This window comes from Anguilla anguilla, chromosome 17 (assembly GCF_013347855.1).
Source record: "Anguilla anguilla isolate fAngAng1 chromosome 17, fAngAng1.pri, whole genome shotgun sequence".
NCBI classification, from domain to species: Eukaryota; Metazoa; Chordata; class Actinopteri; order Anguilliformes; family Anguillidae; genus Anguilla; species Anguilla anguilla.
The window spans coordinates 11,324,607-11,349,231 of NC_049217.1; the positions used below are offsets into that span (position 1 = coordinate 11,324,607).

At 44.3% G+C, this 24,625-nt stretch overlaps 1 protein-coding gene across 1 annotated transcript; it reads left to right on the forward strand.

Annotated features, from left to right (window-relative positions):
* Positions 1 to 2,099: 2,099 nt before the first annotated feature.
* LOC118216184 (voltage-dependent calcium channel gamma-3 subunit-like) lies at positions 2,100 to 22,655 on the forward strand. The gene is made up of 4 exons (XM_035397247.1): positions 2,100 to 3,469; positions 19,027 to 19,110; positions 21,168 to 21,308; positions 22,094 to 22,655. Exons 1-4 carry the CDS (start codon positions 3,265 to 3,267, stop codon positions 22,636 to 22,638), a joined length of 975 nt encoding a protein of 324 aa, XP_035253138.1. The 5' UTR covers positions 2,100 to 3,264; the 3' UTR covers positions 22,639 to 22,655.
* Positions 22,656 to 24,625: the final 1,970 nt, after the last annotated feature.

Below are 24,625 nucleotides of genomic sequence, written 5' to 3' on the forward strand. Positions count from 1 at the left end.
ATAATAATAATAACAATAATAATAATAATAATAATATATTTTATTTATATAGGATTATTTATCCTCGTAGGCCACATTATATCAGAAATAGCTATTCATGCCATGAAGAATAAAAATCTCATGTTCACATTGTGCTATTTGTGCTATATTGCAAGCAATTACATTAAAAAAAACAGGTAACAAAAAATTCTAACAGATCAAGTCATACACTGAGGTGCATGAATAGGCTCCTAAGTAGGTAGTTGTGCACATGTGCACAAGTAATTTCATAATCTTTTCCTTTAACTTACTAACAAAATACTATTTTGGCTCATTATCATTTGATTTGTCTTTAAATTAGTCATTATCTACCAAACTTTTAGTTTTAGTGGCCATGAGCATACTGATTCACCTCAGTTTTTAATTTGTGCATGGACACAAAGCTATAGGAAACTGAGATTGTGGAGTTTTCCAAACAGATGAACAGTTCAAACGTGCAATGTAAGGTAAACCGCTGGTATATTCAAAGAATGGCCCAAGGTGCCCTAAAAAAGATCTTACTGTGCCGTGAAAAGGTATTTGCCCCTTCCACATTTCCTCTACAATTACATGTGTGTTACACCACCTTTAGCAGCAATAACTGCAAGCAAATGCTTTCTATATTTTGATATCACATCACTGTGGCGAAATTTTATCCCACTGTTCTTTGCAGAACTGCTTTAATTCAGTCAGACTGGTAGGTTTTTGAGCATTAACTCTGTTGGGTTCAAGTTGGGACTTTGACTAGGCCATTCCAAAACTTTAATTTAGTTTCTTTTCAGCCATTCAAATGTGAACGTGCCTTTGTGTTTTGAATCATTATCTTGCTGCATATCCCAACTTTTTTTTAAAAAATATCTTCTGGATTTTCCTTTGATTGTAGCATAGTGTCCTTAGAGAAACTTTGTGGTGACTACTTCACTCTGAAGGTAAGTTTCAATATAACTGAGGTTTAGATTCAACAAGGCTGGCTGCAAGCAAGCTTGGCTGTGTTCAACTGGATGAATCTAATTATAAGTTAAATTTGTTTAATTGGTTGACTGAGTAACCAAGGGGGCAATTATGTTTTCACATGGGTGATATGGGTGTTTGCTAACTTTTTCATTAATTAAATAATAATTTATAAAATGTGTTTTGTGCTTACTCAGGCTCCCTTTGTCTGATTTTACATTTTGTCAAAGATCTGAAAACAGTGTGACAAATGTGCAATAACAGAAGAAATCAGGAAGGATGCAAATACTTTTTCATAGCACTGTGTGTGGCAGAGAAGTGTGGAGAGGAACAATGTGCGGTTCACGCGGCCACCATATGGGCATCGTGCAGAGTTTTAGAAGCGCGCCATTCCAGAACATAGCACGAGCTTCTCAGGAGCCACTGACGCGTGAATAATTTATAACCTCATTTGGATTTCAATTCAAATAAATAGGGATGAATATTTAGTGGCAATATTTAGTGGCAATAATGGGTCACTGGGTTCGTGGCAGATTGTGAGGAAATTTTTATCTTTCAAATTTGCCAGGTTAATAAACGGATTAAATTAATAATAGTTGTACACTACCTCATAAAATCAGTGGCAGACCCACGTTTTGTTGCATTAAATGTGCTTTGCCAAGGATTTCATGAAGCATACGTAACATCTACACTGGTAAAACAACTGTAACCCACCTTAAAGAATAATCACAGACACAGTGTATAATCAAAGTTGTGATAATACATATGTGTATACATTCACTAACCTAACCTTTTTTATGACATATATTTTGCCTGAAATTGATATAATTGTGTTATGAATTACAACCGTGAATTACAACCATGTCCTGTCACAAAAGACTCGGTATCAACCCTTACATACGTATATTTACGTTTTCAAATTTCCGTTAGGCTAATATATGAAGCGCAGTTTGAGAATATCTAAGAACGAAGTCTTTCTTAAATGTACGTGGCTCTTTAAGTTCTCCGGGGTCTGATTCTTTATGCATCAGTTCTCGGTATTTTTTGCATATCAAGGCCTAAACAGTGCATTGGTCGGCGCCAGAGGCGCTGTGCAGGCGGCGTCAGAGCGAGCGAGAGAGAGGGAACGAGGGGGGAGAGAGAGAGAGAGAGAGAGAGAGAGAGAGAGAGAGAAATTTGGAGATTACGACCAACGTCGTCCATTCAGAACCACGGACAGCATCCAGCGCGCTACATTTGCAACGCTCTACTCTCATATGGTTTTCCTGTGGGCGTTGCTTTACAGGAGCACATTCGGCAAAAGAAGGTGGGAGCTGTCATTTCCCAACAACATTCTCGCCAGTGCCAAAATCAACTGCTCCATCGTCCGCCTGGTGCCTGTGCCAGCGCAGAAACGGCGACTGTTACGACGCAATGAATTGGACTAATTTCCTGGTGTTTTCTGGGGAGGTGCCTTTCCAGTCGATTTCGGTGCATAACCTACAGCCTATACTCTAAAATTCAAATATGCGCATAGATCGTTTGTTCTCAAAAAAGGAAGAACGTTGTGAGCCAACTGATGTGTGTCTCGTGTCCACGGTGTGCTGTCTAGTTTTTTCGACGAAATACGGATGCTTAGCCTACTATTTGGACATGTGGAATAAAACAGTGCTGCTCCGGAACATCTAAAGAATTATAATTTTGTTTCAACCACGTGCTAGTTAGACCTGTTACCCTGTGCGAAAGAGCCAACCTATTCAGTCAATTTTGTATTTGCTGAGTATTGCATTAATGTTAGCGAAAAGTCACGTCTGTATTTCCGCTAGTTGTTGAATGCGGAGAGGAAGACGCGCAGAAAATTGATCTCTCCGTTTTAATTAATCCGTTTAAATTGATTCACTGTTATCTCTGTTATGCTAGTGGTACCAACTTCGGAAAACAACGCGTTTCCCTTCGCTGTCTATGTATCGTTCTCTCGGCTCCGTAGGCTACAAAACTCGCGTCCTGTTTTATTCCTCCAATTGACGCCTGCTCCTCCGGTTGCGGAAATGGGGACTTTCAGACGTCCAGGACACTGTTAGTAGCCTCGATATGAGGACACTGAAATCTCTGACAGCTAGGAGCACGCTATAAACAGGAGCGGTCACCACAACAGCTGTAACAGGCTATAGCCTACTAGCGAAAAGTTAAAGATAATGGTGTTTCCTGTTGAAGTGAACCGGTGTCTTCTGTCGGGAGGCGGAAAACCAGGCGGACCGGGAAATCTGTGAATCCCCCTTGTTGTCTCTTTCCAGTCTAGAATGAATCATTTTGAGAATGTGTGACAGAGGCGTGCAGATGTTGATCACCACCGTCGGGGCGTTCGCCGCGTTCTGTCTGATGACCATTGCGGTGGGAACGGACTACTGGTTGTATTCTAGGGGCGTGTGCCGGGTAAAGACGGTGGGCGACAACGATACGATACGGAAGAACGAAGAGGTGATGACCCACTCTGGTCTGTGGCGGACCTGCTGCTTGGAAGGTAAGTTAACTAACGATCGATTAGTTTCGGCTAATTTCAATTATAGCTTAGTAGGCTATAGTTTTAATTCGGTATTTTTTCAAAGATAACAAAATAAGCACGTTCAGTGTAGGCTAACCTAGTATTTTTATTTTAAAAAATTTTGGGGGCCAGGGGATTTATTCTGTCGCGCCTTGTTGTACTGTTGGCTGCACTCAGGAAAAGGTATCTTTGCGCCTCACTCTTCAATATGTTTCTAACTATCTGTTTTTCTATCATCCACCACCTCTCTGTCTTGTGTTTTTAAGTAGCTTAGTTTCCATTTGATGCAGGTGTTGGATCATTAAGGTCGACCGTGAAATGGAGCTTCACGCGCATTAAATCAGTGTCTGTTCGGCAATGCGATCGCTCGGGCTCTAAAGATTGCCACCTACAGCGCAGAACAGAACCCACAACTCTGGTCATATAGACTACAGCGTACAGTCCCTCAGAGACAAGCTGCCTCAGTAACGTTCACTTTTTCCTCGTATCCGTCGTTCTAAACCATTGCATCTCTTGGCGTTGAACGCCAGAAAATCCCTTATCCACTCATTTGCTTTTATGAACAGCTGCGATATACTAGTTTCTGTATGGATTCTCTTGCTGCGATCACTGGTCGCCGTGAAAGTGAAAGCGTGTGAGCCTAGCAATAGACCATGTAACATACAGGTTCTCAGTTGCAACGGAAGAGTCGGTGTTAGCTGCAATCGTTCGTTCGAGTAGAGCATTAAAACACCTGATTCAACTTACCAAGATTCAACTTGATTGTTAGTATATTCGATGAATCAGACATTTTAGTGTCAGGCTAGAACCAAAGCCTGTTCCCACGCGGCCCTATTCCAAGGCAGTGGTGCTGGGTATAGGTCTACACACGTATGTACCGTGCAAGAACAGTCGTGGGCTGGTGATCTAAAGAATGTAAGCTATTACGTCATATTCATCGTCACCACTGTTCCTCGAATTGTCCATTCACCTCATTGCTATGTTATTATATTCTTATTGCAGTTCACAAGATAGACATACCCTTTACGTGTGACCTTGAACCTTCACCCTCTCGAGCTTTCCATTTCATTTCTGTCTTCCATGAAAGGTGCCACAGCACATCACACAATGCTATCTGTAGCAACAACAACAAAATAAAAAGGATTCAGGACGTAATGTCAATTTAATGAAGATATCATTTATGATTGGTTAACTGGTTGTACTAGGGTTGAGAGGATTCAAATCTTTAATTAAAACTTTTGAAAAAGAAAGGCTAGATTCAACAGTCCATTTTAGGCAGTGATGTTTACTTAATCACAAATACTGGTAGCTAACAGTTAAAATCCTGCTGTTGCAGCATTGATTTTTCCTGGATTACCACATATGAGCTAATTGTCGGTACAAACTGCACCAGTGAAAAGCACTGTAATATTCCTTTTGATTTAAGCTCTGACTGTGGCCCCAGCAGCGATAGCAGTGTCTCAGTAGCGGCTCGGATCAAAGCCAGCGTGGTTATGGGTCTTACTGAAAACAGGCTGTATAAGATACATGCGCTACACACACACACACACACACACACACACGCGCGCGCGCACACAGACACATGTGCATGCACATACTCACATGCACACATACACACCACAGACATGCACACACACACGCAGTTTTTTTTTGTGAAATGCAAGGTCCATCAGTTTTTTGTCACTTATGAGGACCACATACACTCACTCACACACACACACAGACTTACATACATACAGACACGCACATGTATAAATACATAGTTCTGAAACCACAATTAAATATGGTGGTCTGTGACATATAATAAGGTCTGTAACATATAATGTACAGTACAGTGCAATGTCTTGGGACTGTGGCCAGTATTTAATGTCTGGCCGTGGGAGACATGAGGTTTACAATCATTTAAATAAAAATGTCTGCAGTTAGCATTAGCTTCTGTGTGAACTGAGCATTGGCTTAATGGCAATGCAGGCGGAGGGCTGCCATTCCTCACTGTTCTCCAGAGGAGGATTTCGGAAGCCTGAGATAGGAGAGGAAGGGCTGGGACAGTGACTCATGGTTAATATTGAAATTTAGTCAATTTAACAGACATACACAGTAAGCCCTTTGGTGTTAATTCAGCTATGACAGCGTTTACGTGAGTCCACAATTAATAAAAAACTCTACCAGAATAAATTGGAGATGCTCAGTGCTGATTATACACTGACAATGTACTGTGTAAAGTACCCAACGTACTCGTTATTTTCATTTTTTGACTTGCGTACGCCTTGGTGTGGAGGGGTATGAAATCAATGTGTTGAGATGATGGATGCTTTGTCAGCCTGGAAGGACTTTGGGTGCTCTGATGTGTGAATCCGGGGGAGGGGGGGTAGGGGGGGGGGGGGTGCATGACCTGAATCCTCACATCGGCCTGCGAGACTCACATCTGTTAGTTTCGCCCACATCTCTGCATAAAATGTGTGTTTTTCCCTGTGCTTCTATGAGGGTTTCCTCCTGCGGCCAAAAAATGTAATGTCCAGGTCAGCTGCATTGTCTAAATGGTCCTGCACGTATGTGCGTTCACTGCTGTGTGAGTGCACCCTGCACTGGGATGGTGTCCTGCCCAGGGTGCTCTGTAGTCCTGCCTTAAGTCAGGTGAGTTATCCCTGGGGGCCCCAACGGGGCGTCTGCAGAGTCCCCGGGGGTCTGTGAATTTGAAAAATAAAAAATATTTTAGACTTGCAGATAAAAATAAACCTTGGTAACATTAATGTTAGTAATTGTGGCAAATACAGTATATTACTGTAAATAGCCATGTCTTGTACAGATCCCCAACACAATGCGTGTGAGTGCTGCGGTCTTTCACGGCACGACACACCACTGACACACAGCCCCTGCACTCTGTGTGGGGTCAGCAGAGCGAGCTGAGGCGTCAGTCATGTGTGTCGACCAGTCAGTCAGTGGGGGTTGCAGCGCAGGTGAGTGACCACTCAGGTAAAAGATGAATGATTAAAGTTTGGAGAGGGTGATAGAAAAGAAAATAGATGAGCAGAGTAAATGAGGGAAGGATGAAGAATGAAAGAGGGAGGAGATCTGCAGACATGGCAATGCTTGGCAAAATCCCCTCACTCATTTCACTGACATTTTATTGTGTAATGATTAAGGGAATTGGCTTGAAGCTCAAAAGATTCCTGAGTGAGGCACTGTTGTAGTAGCCTTGAGCAAGGTGCTTAATCTGAATTAGAGAGCGAGTGCTGGAGAAGGTTTCGGTGGTCAAGTAGAAAGAAGAAATTTCCTCTCTTTCAGGAAGAGGAAGAGATGCATCAGCCATTTTTATAACATGGTCAACAATCCATAATCATATATATATATATATATATATATATATATATAGAGAGAGAGAGAGAGAGAGAGAAAGAGAGTGAGAGAGAGAGGGAGACGGTCTTGTAGAATTCTGAATGAATATTAAACATCAAATATTATTATTAATATTAATATTATTGCACTTTTTGTATTATATTGTATTTTGTATATTTTTTTTACAATATATACTCATGCCTATGTGTGTGTGTGCATTTGTTTGTGTAAGTCTGTGTGTAGTAGTGTGTCTTGAGCATGCATGCGTGTATTTGACTATGTGTGAGTGTGAATAAACATAATGAATATGCGGCATATAACTGCATATCAATATGAATATGCAGAATAAAGCATGCTGAATTGAATGGAGTGTGTGCATGTGTGTGTGTCTGTGTCTGAGTGTGTGTGTGTGTGTCTGTGATAGTGTGTGGTGATACAATTGAATCTGACAGTTCTGTTTTTAGTAACTCTTTATGCATGCTTTTCTTTATTCCCCAATTTGAGATGGCCAGTGGCCACTATAGGCCCAGGTATTTTATGTCTCAATAGTAGTAACTCAGATTTTGGTAGTTCAGCGTTCATGGTGCTGTAGTGGGCTGGGTCAATGGACAGTTTCTGGTAAATAGTTCAGAGTTCAATACACTGGGTTACTGGTCTGTAGTTAAGAGCTCATTGCACTAGTCAGTAGTTACTGGTCAGTAGTTCAGGGTTCATTTAACTGAGTTATTGGTCAGTAGCTCAGAACTGGGTGGGGATACTGGCCAGTTGTTGAGGGTTCAGTGTACTGCAGTGCTGGATTGCCGGTCGGTAGGTCGGGGTCAGTGCTGAGGCCTTGTGCGGGGCTTGGTGCCGAGGTGTTTTTAGGCAGGCCGGACGTGGGCCTCGGGGTGGACGTGGGCCCCCGCCCCCTCGGTTCCGGCCTGGAAACGCCTCCGGTCTCTCAGACTCTGCGAACCAGATCAGTCCTGAAGGACCTTCCCACAGCCATGGCCCATAACCTTGCAAAACCAGCACAGAGTTCTACAGAACTCGCTCAGTGTAGAAATTGGTTGTTGACCGCTCTTAATGCGGTCAACAACCGGTACGGTCACAGCCACCATGGAGCTTCCACCTGTTCAAATGCTCATAGTTGTATGTGTCCGGTTGGTATGACCGTATATAACGGCATGCTTTATATTGTGACATGCATCATATTGTGAGAATACAGCCATTTTGAAATATTTTCTGTATGGCTCAAATATTTTTGGGTAATACCACACTGACAAAAGTTGTCATATATTTGGCAAGTTCCTTGAATTTAATACCTTTCGGAAAATCGTTTCAAAAACATTTATTATTTATTAAAAACATGGACCTGGATCAAATAATCAAAACACTGAAAGACTTACCTTAACTATTTATGCATTTTCTTGAAAAGTTCATGCATTTCAGTGAACAAATCCTTGCATTCAAATATTATACATCTGAAATGGTTGTTTGTCAAATACTTAATTAGTTGGCAATGTATTTGAGTGGAATCTCAAAAATATTCCAATACTGTCATTTCTAAATGTCATTTGAACATATCGCAAAAATATAATTACTCTTTTTCAATATACTTAATACATTTTTTTAAAGCATTTCACAATAATTGAAATATGTATTTTACCATGGACTGAGAAATGTATGTGTTATATTTAAAATACAGTTTTTGTGGCTTGCAGGGCTGTGTTCCCGAAGAGCTCAGCTGAAATAACAGCTTATTTTGATTTAGTGGTCACTGTGAGTGGGGGCAGCTGTGGCACTGAGTGCTTTCTGATCTGGTCCGCAGTGTCCGTATCAGACAGTGCCAGTCTGCAGATCGCATGTAAAAAAGCTGAACCAGAAACAGCACTACCTGACTGGGTTCGCAGAGTGGTTAGACATGCACACACACACACACAGCCAGTCTGCAGATCACACGTAAAACCAGCTGAACCAGAAACAGCACAGCCTGACTGGGTTCACAGAGTGGTTAGACATGCACACACACACACACACACACATGCGCACATACACACGCACACACACACACACACGAACACACAAACACAGCTCTTTATAAATTTCCATGTAAAGCACATTTGTGGAATAATCCAATTAGTTTGACTCAATGTATTTTTATTGGCAAAAGATTTTATTTTGTCCAGAAAGAACTGATGTATAAGAAACAGCAGAAACTATAATATTTAATTGTATTTGTATGTTTTATTTGCTTGTAGGGTCAGTGTAAAACTGCAGTACATTTGCTTGTGAACACGTGTTATTAGCATGTTTCCCTGAGGCCACAGGCTTAGTGCCGGTTTGACCGCGCGTTGACCGTTGCCTGACCACGAGCGGCAACTGAAACTGTGAGAATCTCATAGTCTTTAATCAAACAGTAATGCAGCTGAGCCCATTCAGTTAGCATATTAATGATTTAACAGAACAGCCTCTAATTGCCACGGCAATAATTGTCTGGTTTCTCTTGCCAATAAGCTTTTTGTTATAGATCTGGGAACATGGTAGGGTGTCCAATATCTGCATTCTATCTGCCTGGGGGAGGGGCAAATTTTATATCCAGTTCATTGATTGGGTCATCACTCGCCCACTCTGAGCCAATAATATTGACTTGGGCTGTGCATTTCTAAATAATGCTGTGTTTTTGTTCTATTGGCATACATAGAGTGAAACATTTGGGTCAACTTTATTTTAAGGGCCCATGTGCACTCACAGAGTGCAGTTTTCAGTTAACTGTCTAAGTTATTTAGTGGAGGTTGTAGTAGTAATGTAAGAGACTGTTGCTTGCATTTGTTAGTTTGATTATTAGCATTTTTGTAAAGGAATAAATATAGCAGGTGTTAATGATAAACAATACATTAGCAGTATTTTGGTGTGTTTAATTTACCTATTTCTCACATTGGTGTCGAAAAAAAAAAAACACAACTAAAACAGTAATTACATTGTTTGTGCACCACCCACGTCTAAACCACTGTAATATAAATCCAATTAGGTCAGTAGCTGTGAATGTGTTTTAATCGCCTGTCTGCTGACAGAATGGAAAGCACCTAGAATAATGACTGACGGCTACTGACAGCACAATAAATATTACCCTTTTCAAATAAAAGAAACGGTACCAGGGCTGTAGAGAACAAAGCAACTTTCAAAGTGAGCAAACAGATAGCATTAAAGCCAGAAAGGCTAGTTCCGTATAATGGAGCAGTACTACCCTGTTTTTTTTGCAAGGGGTGTCATTGGCTGTTACAATTAAAACATGTTCCTATATATGGTAAAATATGATGTAACACATTGAATAATACATTTAAATTATGAAGGCCATCCAAATATATGGTCCAATATGTGTCAATATATTTTCAGTTATATCCATAAGACTAAAACAACAATAATTAGCATGTTTTTAAATATATGTCTATATTTTATTAAATGAAAATATATTGTATGTCAACTTCTTATTTGATAAATAAGTCAGTCATATTTCTTGATATCATTTATATTTTTGTTCAATGCTGGAAATATTATGAGAAGTCCCATTGTCATATAAAATTTCAAATCCTGCATTCCAATATAATATATCTCCATATATGGTGAAATACAGTTTTGCAGCTTAAGGATTTTATACACAGAGTCTGTTCACAGCCATACATTTCTATGTAGGTTAAAATGCATGTATTTTGTGTACGTACCCAGATCATACTTCTCAGACGAAGGGAGGCCAGGGCTGAAGTCTCAAGCTTCTCCTTGCCAAATATGCACAGCAAATCAATATATAATTAATCGCAATATGGCCATACACCTATTAGAAAAAGTAATCTTGACAATAAAATTTAAAAAATGCAACCATGCAGTAAACACAAACGGAGAGCAAGGCTGAAAATGTTTAAGGATGTGGCTAATGAAGAGATATATAAATATCTATATTCTCATATAGCCCACTGTAGCCTACATTACTATTATGAGATGGCCTTACCGTTTCACTTTTTCATAGTGCGCATAATGCACTTACAAAATTGACTCGGTGTAAGCAACCTTGATTCATATTTTCACTCAAGAAAAAAAAAATGTTTTTTTCAAAGACAGAATGCTTCAGACGTCTCGTCCCCGTGGGTGGCGTCTCACTGACCATGGCTCCGTGGGCTTCGGCCTAACGGAACAGCCCGTGTGGGCTGACCCACGGGTCGGCGGGGACGTGCGTCGAAGCTTTTTTCGGCGGACGCTGAACGGGAAGTTAAAACGCTAATGCCTCGGAGATGTGTTCGGATGGCGTTCCGGTTCCGAGCCCGTGGTTCGGGTGTGACGGCGGCGGCGACAGAATCCTGGACGCCAGACGGGTTTCCGTGCCGCTCGCCGCCCCCCTGTTGGCATCCTTCGCCCCGGCGGATCTCGCCGCTGGCGGTGACTAACGGTGAATCATCGCTCTCGGTGGCCGCGAAGCTATCCCGAAGCGCCGCGAAGTCTCGGAGCTCGACGGCGGGCTCGGCTGCCGGGGAGGCCGGCTGCGGCTGTGTGGCAGAATGTTTAACACTGTTTGTCCTCACAGTTCCGCGAGGCATAGCTGCGCCTCCCGAAGCGCGTCTGCAGAGACTCGCGTTTCGAGCGTAAAACTGAGCATTGGCGTCCGGGATTATCGCGTGTCACGCCGGACTAGGTCTCAGTTCACCTTCACGACGATCCTTTTTAAATGTTCACTCAAATGTAGCTTTAAGCTAGATATTTTTTTTTTTGGAGGACAAGAAAAATCAACCTCAGGGAAATCGTGTACGTAATTGAATGCGCCAGCCCACACACCAAACCGAGTCCCACACAAGAGTTTATTTTTATAAATGCTCAGCGTGTACGACCGAATGCCTTCGCTTGGTTTCATTCTCTGACAGAGTGAAGGAAAGTGAGCAGCTTTTTCTTAAGCGGGCAGATTATTATTTCAGAGAGAGTACCGCGAGCCGCGCGCTATTGCCCGAGGCGTCGGCGCTTTCTGCCGTCAGAGAGCCAGTCAGCGGCCCAGTTTTCCTCCCCCAGATGTTGCTTTTGTATGCTAGTGTGTGTTTGCAGGACAGTGGGACACGAGGAGCCGGGGTGGGGGTGGGGGTGGGGGTGGGGGGGTTTCGGGCCGAGCAGCTCGCTGGACTTCAGGTCACGCCACCCCCCTCACACGGGGGTGGAGACGGAGCCTCATTAAGCTCCGGGGTTCGTTTCGCATGGGCGAGAGCCGAATCGACTGCGCACAGCAGTCTGAGCGCAGGGCGGGAGATCTGCATGTAAAACACATCATCTCTTACAGCTGCCATGGGAACTCCTTTATGTCTCTGAGAATGAGACAACAATGGGGTGTGTTTTTTTTTTCGTGGAGACTGCAAACTGGAGCATAAAATGGAAACCTCAAAAATTTGTTTTACAAAAATATACAGTACGCCATGTGACGAGAGATTTTTTTTCTCACCTTTTTTCTTTCCCAAATTTGGAATCACTCATTGTGCCTCTATTGTCATTGATGCACCCTGCACCCCACGTGAGGAACACACTCTCCTGCTAGCCACACGTAGAGGCCACACGGTACTACAGGAGAGTAGCCCAGGAGAGAGCTAGCACAAAGAAAGAAGCGTATACCTCGTATAACTGGTACCTTGTGAGTGCCTAAGGTGACATTGGGAGGAATCAGTGTAGTGGAAACCCCCAAGGAACCCTGTCCAACATCTCAATGGAGAACTTCTTAAGAAACCCAACCTGACATTGATGGAGATCAATCAATTTGGGCTCACTTGGGTGGACTCTGGTGGGCACATTCAGCTAATGACAGAACCCGGACGCCTTTTTTTAGGCGGACACAGTACAGTTACGGCTAAAATATAACAGAAGTCTTACATTTTCACATTTAAATATGAAAGACATTTAAATTCTCATCTTGCTACATTTTGACAATACACATTATAGTTCTGCGATGTTCATCTGGCCCTCGGAGCGGAAAGCAGGGAAAACGCGACTGTGCAAATTTGCAGCCTTAACGTGACTCTTTGAGAGCTTTCTCCTCTCTCTCATAGTAATTTAGCTAAATTAGTGTGACGTTAACTAATCCCCCAGGCACCCAGGAGAAACAGAAAGACACCAGCAGGATCGGCGCTCCGCAGATATCAATTAAAACGAATCCCCGCCAAATCCGCCGAGCGCGAGGCGTCCGAAGCATTAAATCGATCATTTTTACCCAACCCCGTGCCTTATTTTTTTACAAACATATTTATTTATTCATTTATTTTTTTGACTACATCTGCAGAATGTAAGAGGAACGGCTGAGGTCTTTAGAGCGTGGCAGGAGCTCGACGCAGCCGTTAGAACCGCTAACCCCTCCCTCGTTCGCGTTACGATGGCGGAGCTGGAGACGGAGATTCTGCCGCGGTTACGGAACAGCCGAGTCGCCACGGCGATCTGAGCGGGAGGCTTTCTGACAGTAATCTGCCGAGCGTGCGCCTCGGAGTGCGTATAACAGGCCCCCCGTAATGCTGCGGTGGAGATGTTACTGAAGGCATTAAAGCACCGCTAACTGAAAAATCCTCGCTGGAAACCGTCAGGAGAGAACTACAGTACTGTCCACCCAAGAGTATTGACGCAAGTAGGAGGTGGACCTTCAGAATGCCTTTATAAAGAGTACACAGAGTCATTATAGGCCTGACTTAAGTTGTCTGCAAAGCATTTATAAGCAGATGTGCAGTGCTTTGTGGCGTGGAATGATTCATTATTATCACATAATGTAATTATTACGAATGCATAATTATTGTACTACGATGAGCTTATGAATGATAAGCATGACCTCAGACCAGAATAAAAGATACAATTGCAGGAGATATTCCATAGTCTCTCCCACCGATCAGTATATCAGATCTGGAGGGACTAATCTCCAGATACCAATGGGGATCCTTTGCCATGGAGATAAACGATGTTTTTGTGGCTAAAATTGTGTTTCTGGCTCAGTGTTAACAATAGGAGTGTGAGAGCGGCGATGAGGGGGAACTGGATGTTGATGGCAAAGAGACGCATTGGGAATTTGTGTCTAGAACACAGCGGTGTGCAATGAGTACAATGGCAAAACGGAACAAAAACAGCACAGTGTGAAAATAACCTTTACCCCTCTTTCAACATCTGTATTCACATTTACATCTTATCTTTCTTTCCCTCTCCTCCTCATTGTTGTCTGCCCTTCTTTTTCTTCTCCGTCCTCACGGGGGAGGGGGTAGGGAGAACAGAGAGAGAGTGCCCGTTGACTCCACACCAGTGAACTCACAGAGGGTGAAAATGTGTGTGTGTTTGTGTGTGGGTATGGGAGGGAGGTGGAGTGAATTTCCCTTGACATATCTCCCTTTATCTCTACACCCCCCCACCCACCCCCCCCCCCCCCCCCCCCCATGTCCCCACGTCCCCACATCCCATCTCTTCCAACAAAGCTGTCATCTTTTACAGACTTCTCACGTTGAATTATTCAGTCCAGAGGCTTTTGTGCGAATACTGGTTTTCCCTTTGCTCGCTTTTTTCTTTTTAGCGTTTTCCGGCTATAGCAATAGCAAACAAAAGAAACAAACAAAACAACAGCAAGGAGATCGAGGTGTTTTTAGGTGTTTTTTGGTTGTTGTTTTTTTTTTTTTGGTCAAGCCAAAGCTTGGTGGCTGGCATAAACTCAAAAAATTCTCTCAGGTTTCTCTCCGTGTCAATATGAGAATCTCATCTGGCCCTCAGTTTACTGAGGTACACTGCAAGGGGCAGATTTTGAGGTGACCAGTTGTTTTTAGGTGCAAACCTGGACACCAAAAGGGGATCATCTGAAGTCCTTGGTAAACCTTTTGTTTTTAACTAGCAATGAGGTGGGGGTCTCAATCACCCTAAACTAGGAAGGCAGTCATGTACCATCAGGCCATGTCCTGTGATTGGTTTATTTGAGTGATTGACAGCACAGGTGATTGTAGCCCTGCCTATTATGTGCAAGCTTTAGTACAGACTCCAGGTGAACCAAAAGGTTACCATCAATATTCTTAACACTGAATGTTCTGTTTCACTTCCATTGAAGCTAAAATGTTCCACATTGGTGCACATGAATATGAATATTCATTTGTGTACTTCAGAAAAAATTGTTGAATAAATTAGCAGGTGCTGAGATAAGAATGGCAGATAAATAATTATATTATAGATAAATAATTATTTATGAGTAGATAACTTGTTGTGGTCATTTATGTCATCTTCAAGGATAGCTGCTATATTAAATAGAGGATGATTTATGAAGTAAATGTTATGCTTGTTTCAGAAACCAGGCAACTATATGACCTAAATCGAATCTAACAGCAGAGTGGGGGGGGGAAATCCTAATTTAGCTGTTGATTTTCCATGGGAAGGTCTATAAATATAGTGAGTTCCATAATGTTTATGAAAATTATTTTTTTCTTGATTTGGCTCTGTAATACACAATTTCAGGAAGTGCCATCCAATGAGTTTGCTTGAACTTGAGCAGGTAAGATGCTTCTGTTTGGGGGCTTAACTTCATTATGGTGAGAATTCTTTGGTCATCACTGTAGAGGTCTTCCTTGGCCTACCAGGCTTTTCTTCCAAATGATGTTCCAAACAGTTTTGGTAAGCCTAAGACTATGCCTCTTTTTTTTGTTTCAGCCTCATAATGGCTTCCTTGACTTTCATTGGCACAACTCTGCTCCTCATGTTTGGAAACACAAATGACAGACTCCAGAGGCAAAAGCCTGGAATCAAGACCAGATACTGAAAGCTCTCTTATATCAGCCGTAAGGAAGCAAATGAAAACACTTGACTAATCAGGAACTTCCCAAACATTATAGTGCCCTGAAATGGGGGACTATGTATGAAAGTACTGTAATTTCTACATGGTGAAACCAAAATGTATAAAAATACCCTTTAATAAAACCTCTGAATCTGCACTTTAATCACATATGAATTGTTTGATTACAAATCTAAAATTGTGGACTCAATACAGAGTCAAATAATAAAATGTATTTGTCCCAAACATTATGGAGCTCACTGTATATAAAAACTCAGGGAAAGTACTTTGACATCTCCAGCTTTATAAATCAGCCATGCCTGTCCAATTGAATTGAAGGGTGCATTGCATGTCCAACTAAAAGTATTCCCTGCTGTTTTTTTTTAATTTATTTATTTAAAGCTTACTGACATATTACTTATTGTCTCAAATTAATTTCCAGCTCCAGATCACGTACATTTAATATGAATAGTATGGTAAACTGCGGGCGATTTTGTTTTAGAGAGCAACCTTAGATACTCCTTAATTGACTAATAAATCATTTCAAACAAGACCTTGTTCTTTGTCTGAAGGAGACGTAAAGCCATCTGCTTTTCTTGTAATTCATAATGCCTATAATCATAAGAGTGGAGGAGTAGACTGCCAAGAACAAACTGAATTGCAGTAAACTATGTTGAATGGGGGTGAATGGGAGTAAACTATGGCAAACCGAATGGGGTGGAGGGTAGCGGTTTGTGGTGTGGACCTTCGTAGTGTTCGAGATCGGGCCCAGGACCGTGCTGGATGCTCCAGGCTCATAGGTCCACTCTTGGCCTCGGAGATTTGCAGGATAGGTCGATTTTTGTTTTTGCCTTAAAATCAGCAACCAGTTCAGACCCAAGAAACCAGGCGAGGCGAGTCAACTGCACGATCAACAGTTTCACTCATCAGCTGAGTGCTGAGGAACAGTGAGGACGTGCACACCCTACAGCACTCTCAAAGGCATGGGTGAATACCCCTGCTGCTCTGTCACTCTTACCGGGGGGGGGGGGGGGGGTAAAATAATGAGCTCGGGGTGGCTGAATGGGCTGTTCTGCTCACCGAATGTTCTCGTGTTCTTATGGAAGAGGTCGTGAATGGAGGTGAATGGGGGGGGAGCGGAGGCGGGTGGAGGTGATCCCTGAATGGAGGTGAATGGGGGGGGGGAGCGGAGGCGAGTGGAGGTGATTCCTCAAGTGGTGATTACGGATGGTGATTAGGTGCTGAAGGGGGAACCGCTGTCGATCAGCACTGCTTTCAAGAGCCCACCTTCAGACCGAGCCAGCTGCAGTGCAGTGTGGGAGAGAGCCAGGGGAGGGATTATAACCAGAGCACAGTGACTCACTGTCTGAGTCACTCACACTGTACACACCATATAAAACTACACACAGGCATACATGTGTGCACACACACCCTCACACCTTCTCTGTCACACACATACACACTCACACACTCTCTCACACCCACATATACATACGCACTCACACACACACACACACACACACACACATACTGTACATATACACAGATATGCATGTGTATACACACTCTCACGCATACTCTCACTCTTTCACACATACAAGTATGTACATACACCCACATAAACACACAATACTTAAACACAGATATACACACGAACACACATTCTCACTCTCTCTTTCACAGATACACACACATCCATATACTCACTCAATAAAATTGAATACAGGCACACACACACACACACACACAGTCATACAGATCGTACTCTGCCTGCACTACCATGTACAAACATGCACACTTTCATAAACAAATTAAATACAGGCGCACACACAAATGCACACACACACACACACACACGCACAAATAGACAAATTCACACACACATGCTGCCATCACCCTTCAGCTTTAATTTAAAATAATGAGTCGGTACAACCCCCAGGGAAAGGGGTTATTTTGTGGAGGAAACCCACCAGGTCAGTGACCCAGGGAAAGGCTGGTTAATAATTAGTCAGTGGTTTTCCTGGAATATACTGACACCACAGAACCAGTTTGAGTGGCCCTTAATGAGACCGCCTCATCTGAAATAAGCAATTGGAAGAAAAAAAGACCCAATAGCATTATAGAAACTCATGTGGGCCATTGCAAAGCATTGCGTGTCCAACAAGGGCATAACACATTACAGTGCAATTGGAAAAAATATATAAAATGGCAATAATGCAAAAGAAATACACGTGTGCACACATGAACAGACGTACACACACATGCACACACAAATACACACATATGTTTATGCATTTGTAAGACAGTTTTTTTTTATTTTGATTAAATTTATTAGCCTATATTGTGATGGCAATTATTTAGAATGCGATTAACGCATCAGCACACCTCCAAACCATATGCATATCAGATTTTGAAATATTAATGATGATTTAAAATAAAACAAATTTTTGTAGCAAGGAAACGCATGCGCATTTCATATTCGGTACCTCTGGCAGCGTCCCTTAATCTCTGCTCGTGTAGCGCGGAGCCCCGTCATTACCCCCGTGTCACCAGCGAGCGGGATGAGGCGGGGACGCGCCCCTCCTCAAAATGTGACGGGCTGTCGTCCTCCGAAGCGGGAGAGTGACCCAGTAATACGGACCCGATTGGCTGTCAGGAACTGAAAAGGGTTATTAATAAACCTGTCAGGGGAGTAATGAAGAAAAAGCGCGTCGCGCACTCGCGTCCGCTGCAGACGCGGCGCTTCATTACCGAGCCACATGTTAAGCCTCAGGCCGGCGATGTTCCTTTTTTTTTTTTTTCTTTTGGTCGTTGGTTTTATGTGCTCCGGCGCACGAGAGGAAGAACTAGATCGTTTTTTTACCCCGAACGCGGTGTTTGCACGAGCGCCCTTTCGTGTAGGCTAATGTGTGTATCCGCTCTTTACCGGCATTCCATTTTACACCGGCACACAATCAGGAAAGAACAGCCTTATTACGCAGTGCACACACAGAAAAAAAACTGTCTTCCCGAACAGATGAAAAATACTAGTATTTTATACGAACAGAAGCCCTTTAATTTATTCAGAATTTACCACAGTTACTCTTTCAGATGTGCACATATTCATCTTTCTTGCTCTCTGTCTTGCTCTCACTCACACACGCAGACACATTCTGTCACTGCCATTGTCTGAGTATTTTTTCTTCCCATTGGGGAGTATTTTTTTAAACCCCAATTGCTGGGTTTCGGGGGTTGAGGCTCGGTCTTTACCAAGTTACAAAGCATCTTTGACAGTCTCGCTGCAAAAAGCGCTACACAAATGAAATTGAATTGTGCTGAATGTTTCATCTTCCACACACTTCCTCTCACACTGTCTCCCTCTAACACGCTGTGATTGGCTGAGTGGAGGCGCTTCCTAACAGTGTTCTCTCTCTCCTCCCTGCAGGGACGTTTCGCGGCATCTGTAAGAAGATTGACCATTTTCCACAGGATGCCGACTACGAGCAGGACGCAGCCGAGTACCTACTGAGTGAGTGTGTCCCTGCACTCCTCCTCCCTCTCTCTCACTCTCTCCATCCCTCCCACTTTCCCACACACATGCACATACACGCACATGCAGGCATGAACACACATGTAACTAATAGACAGACACACATACGTATATGCTCACACAATACACAGACAGACATTTGCCTAAGTGAATATATTTGCATACGCGCGCCCACACACACACACGCACACACACACTCACAAACCACTGATTCATTTAACTGATGACATATAGCTCTTCCCATTTCTAGTTTCATGAAATCCCACTTTCCCACTAGTTCTCCGTGAACTCTAGATTCCACATCACAGTAAATAAAACTCCTCATGCTCCTATGGTTACCTAAATAAAAATAAAAAAAGATTTCCGGAAGCTTCAGGAACAGCCTGACGACTGAGAACTTCTTAAAAATCAGACAGGAGGGGAAAACCACGGCGCGTGTGCCCGGTCGAGCGTGGCGTGCGGTCTGAGCGTGCTCAGAGAGGTAAATATAGCAGCAGCCCTAGAGGACTGTGGTTAGTCCCACTCTGACCTACTCCACGCACTTATATAACCGCTCCTGACCTGCTACATGGTGAAGGGCGTGCGTGTCTTCCCCCGGTCTCCGCGGCAACGTCTCCTTCTGAGGGGTTTAGGCAAAGGGCAGAATGTGTGGCATTCCTGAAAAGCTAAAAGTGTGTCTCTCTGGTCTTCAGGAACACTCCCTGCTGGTTTTGCTACTGGTATGCAACAGGTGATAGGTCATCCCCATGGGGGGTGTAGTAGCACCTAATTCCTGGAGTGTGTGCATGTGGCATGTTTGTGTGTGTGACAGTGTGCCTGTGTGTGTGTGTGTTTATATCATGGCTGTATGATGTAATGCAAGTAGGGGCTGATGGGTAGCTCACTGCTTTAAGGCAATGTTTTAGTGAATGGATGGGCCCCTAGGGTCTGGTAGTAAATGAAGACCATGCCAAGTACTGGCTGTGGCTGGCAGCCCCTACAGGACGGTGTACAAACGGCTCTGGCATCGCCCGGGGATGGGAGGGCTTCAGTCGGCTTGGGTGACGGCAGCTCATGGTACAGCAGTGACCACCACGGGTCAAATCGGGCACCTGCAAGTTGAAGGACACATGAAGAGTCTTCCTCCAACATGTCTGCACGAGCCCGACATGAGAATCGGTAGCTGGCATCACGCGACAACACGGCAGGGGTTGCGACGAACGACGCGGCGTGAGCACGCCGTGGCTCGCTAGCGGCCAGCAGTAGGGCCGGCGGCAGGCCCGCCTGCGCATTTCAAAGCGGCACTGCATCCATCAGCTACTGGACGGTTGAAGCGAGGCGACCGCGATTCGCAGAGCGCTGGCAGACAGAGAGCTGGCACCGGCCGGTCCCTCAGGCGCTTATTCGCTGGGTACAAATTCCAATGAGAAATCTCTCACAGAAAAGCTCTATGCATGCAGGTGAGGGAAGAGACGTTTCTCCCTCGCTGGAGGGACGCACGCTGCATTTCAGACCGATGCTGTCTGTTGCCATGGGTACTCTGTGCAGACCGAGTTACTCCCAGCTACAGATACGTGCCTCGGGGCGCAGGACACGCAAGCCATTACTGAGAGCTTTTAGGACAGCTGCCAGAAGAGCCCGAGGGATCAGTCAGTGCGAGAGAGCAGCGCCGCGAGCAGTGTTCCGGATTCGACGGCAGCGCCTCCATATTTAGATCGATAATATTCAAACTACTGGGCGTCCGCTCACCGCTCATTTGCATACGCGCTTGGCGATTGGACGATACGCCGGGACACTGGGCCTCTGGAAGGCAGAGCTGGTCACTGTTGACGTCTGTGGGCCGTGTTTACATCCTGTTCAGATGGGTGCCAGATTGGAGATTTTCATTGCACCTAAGTAAAAATGTATGGGAGTCAGTGGTATAAATGGGGGATTTTAAAAATAAGTTTTTATTAAACCAATGGGAGATTTGTAGTAATATGTACTTTTTGTGGGTGGGGGGGTGGTTCAGGGGTAAAAACATCAGTACCTGAAGACACTGTCCCTCTGTCCTGCAGGGGCCGTGAGGGCATCCAGCATCTTTCCTATCATGAGCGTGGGGCTGCTGTTCATGGGGGGTCTGTGCGTCGCCGCCAGCGAGTTCTACAAGAGCCAGCACAACGTCATCCTCAGCGCCGGGATCTTCTTTGTGTCCGCTGGTGAGACACTGCATGATATCCGGGTTCTACAGCATTAGAACATTAGGACATAAGAACATTGCAGCATAAGAACCTTATAATATATAATAACGTTGGAACATTAAAACAAAGAACACGGACACGGAAAGGCAGGAATATTAGATCATTAAAACATAAACATAAGAATGTTTAATGAGTCATCTAGGGTTGTTATTTTGGCCATGGCGTAAAGAGTATCAGGCACTACGAGTATTTTGGTGCACTGTGTAATAATCTAGTACTGTGTCACAACGTAGCAGTGTCATAGTCCAATATTGTGTCATAATCCAGCCCTTTGACCTAATCCAGCATTGTGTTATTATGCAGCATTGTGTCATAATCCAGCACTGTGTCATAATCTCCAGTGCCATAATGCAGCACAGTGTCATAAATCCCCCTGTGTCCTAATGCAGCACTGTGTCATAATCCACCAGTGTCATTATCCAGCACTGTATCATAATCCACCAGTGTAATAATACAAGACTGTGTCATAGTCCACTGGTGTTTTAATCCAGCACTGTGTCATCACGCAGCTTGTCCCACAGAACATATGGCCCACAGTAACCTGCCTATTCAAAAAGCCATTGCAGTAAAGTGTTAATATTTAATTCCGTGTTTATCATTACATAGTGTGTGTGTGTGTGTGTGTGTGTGTGTGCGCGCGCCTGCACATTTTTTACGGCAATAATACAAAATGATGTGTCTGAGCTGTGTGGTTTAATCTGTTAACTCTGTGCCCACCACCCTTCGCCCCCACAACACCGCAGGCCTCAGTAACATAATTGGGATCATCGTGTACATATCCGCTAACTCTGGCGACCCGGGTCAGAGCGACTCCAAGAAGAGCTACTCGTACGGCTGGTCCTTCTACTTCGGCGCGCTGTCCTTCATCATGGCGGAGATGGTGGGCGTGCTGGCCGTGCACATGTTCATCGAGAAGCACCGGCGGCAGCGTGCCAAGTCCCGCACCGAGCTGATCAAGAAGCCGCTGTCGGCCTCGGCCTTCGCCGCCCGCATCCCCAGCTACCGCTACCGCTTCCGCCGCCGCTCGTCCTGCCGCTCCAGCGAGCCCGCCTCCTCCCGCGACACCTCGCCCGTTGGGAAGGGCTTCACTGGCCCCGCCGGGGCCCCGCCGCCTCCGCCGTCCGCCGCCGACATCACCATGTACACCCTGTCCCGGGAGAAGCCCCCCACCGGGGGCCCGCTGCTCAACTCCGAGAGGGAGTTCCTCCAGGGCCACGACTCGGACCCGCCCGATTTCAAGGAGGCCATGCAGAGCAACGCCGCCAACAGGAGGACCACCCCTGTGTGAGAGAGAGAACGGGGGGGGCAGGGACTCAGAAACAGGGGGAGGGGCGAGGGTGGGGCAGGGACTCAGAAACGGGGGGAGGGGCGAGGGTGGGGCAGGGACTCAGAAACGGGGGGAGGGGCGAGGGAGGGGCAGGGACTCAGAAACAGGGGGAGGGGCGAGGGTGGGGCAGGGGGAGGGGGTGGGGCAGGGGGGTGGGGCTTGGCAAGAGCACAATGGTGACAAAGCCGAGAAAATCTGAAACCAGGGACCCTTTCTGAAAACACCCAAGAGCTGCCAAGAGAGAGCCCGGGTCCAGGGCTCCTCTGTGTATGACGTCCTGAAACATACGTGTGATAAATGTTAGATCATCGGTGCTTCCTTTTATTCCTTATTTATTTCCACCAAATGTTTTTTTTTTTTTTTTTGGTTTTCACCTTATTTGTAAAGAAGTAGTGCCCTCTACCCCCACCTCCACCCCCCCCAAAGGGCTACCGGGATAAAACAAGCTCTCTTCACACTGTCACTGTCACAAAAATAAGAAGTGTTATATCTTTATGTCTACTTTCTATTGTCGCCCCTGAAAATGTGAAGGGTATTTTAAAACTATTTAAAAAGAATGCATGGAAGAAGTGGAGACATGTATGTATATGTCGATATGCAGGTCTGACATACATCACAACGTGTTATTTTATATATTTTGTATTACATATTTCACCATTGATTGAAATTTTTTAAATCTCTTTTTTGTCCTCCCTCCTCTAATGCTGAAGACTGCCGTTGGTTACCTTATTTTGCATACCTCTACCTGAGCCATTTTGTTACAGCTGAATACTGTATATCTCTGCTCTAGAGAGAAGCCCTCCTTGTCACCTTGATGTGAAAACAAATCTACAGTTTCAGCTAATATAGCCATTCGCTGGCTTTGCTTTTTATTAATGGTGGGGGCTAAATATTTAGCATCTTCACAATTTTGACATTGGATCCCACCCCCTGAAGAAACTTCAGTTCCTGTATGCCCGTTTTGGGCGTATTTGAAATAAGACTGTGACACATCCATCACATCCATCATCTGCCCACATATCAATTAAGGCTATAGTCTACTGATTGTGATGTAATAGTGTTCTATCTTGTTACTTTCCTTTGAAGACACTGGTTGGAAGCTAATTGTCATGTCCTCATTTTAAACAGGAAGCAGGTGCTTCGACACACAATGGATTGTCAGGTCTAAAAGAGCAATTCTGAGCTAAAAACCAGGCCAAAGCTTCTTACAGTCTGGCTGTTTCAGGAACTGTTTGTAATAAAATAGTTTCTCATGCCTGCATATTCATTAAACTAGATAGTGTGCTCAGTTTAGACACACACCTTTTGTCCAATCACATGTCTTGTGTGATTTTAAATACATTTTATAAAAACTTTTCCCTCCAAAAATGAAGTGCAACATGATAAAACACTCCCAGTGTGCAATCGAAGGGTAACAACTGTACACTTAGAGTAGTTTCTAAAGTCCTTTGTACTCTGAACTGGTACTTTCCTGCTCATCTTAGATCTTTGTTGGAAATTATTTGAAATTACCCTGGCTTTGCAGATTCTAGCAAAAAAAAAATGTATTATTTTCATGTGTTAATAACACCACGTTAGTTACCTCAGTTGTAATGTATGACGTGCATTTGGTTTCATTATCGACCGTATTAGTCATTAAATGAAGATTATAGGCCGACTGTAGCTTGTGTCCCTCCCACACACACACAAAAAAGCTGATTGGCTAGTGGATTCTTTAGCCCGTGTCCTTTAGTCCCCGGTTTGGAGTGGCCAGTCACCATCCTAAGCACCTCTAACCACAGCAACACGTCATCCCCCCCCACTCCCCTCGACGGTCCCGCCAGCCGAGCTGCACAGCCATCGCACCGGAGGAGTTCCTCCATGCCCAGCTGGTGCAGGCAGAATGCAGACATCTGGCTGGCCTGAGGAGCTGCTCGTTCAACATGGTTAGGGTTAGGGTTAGGGCTGG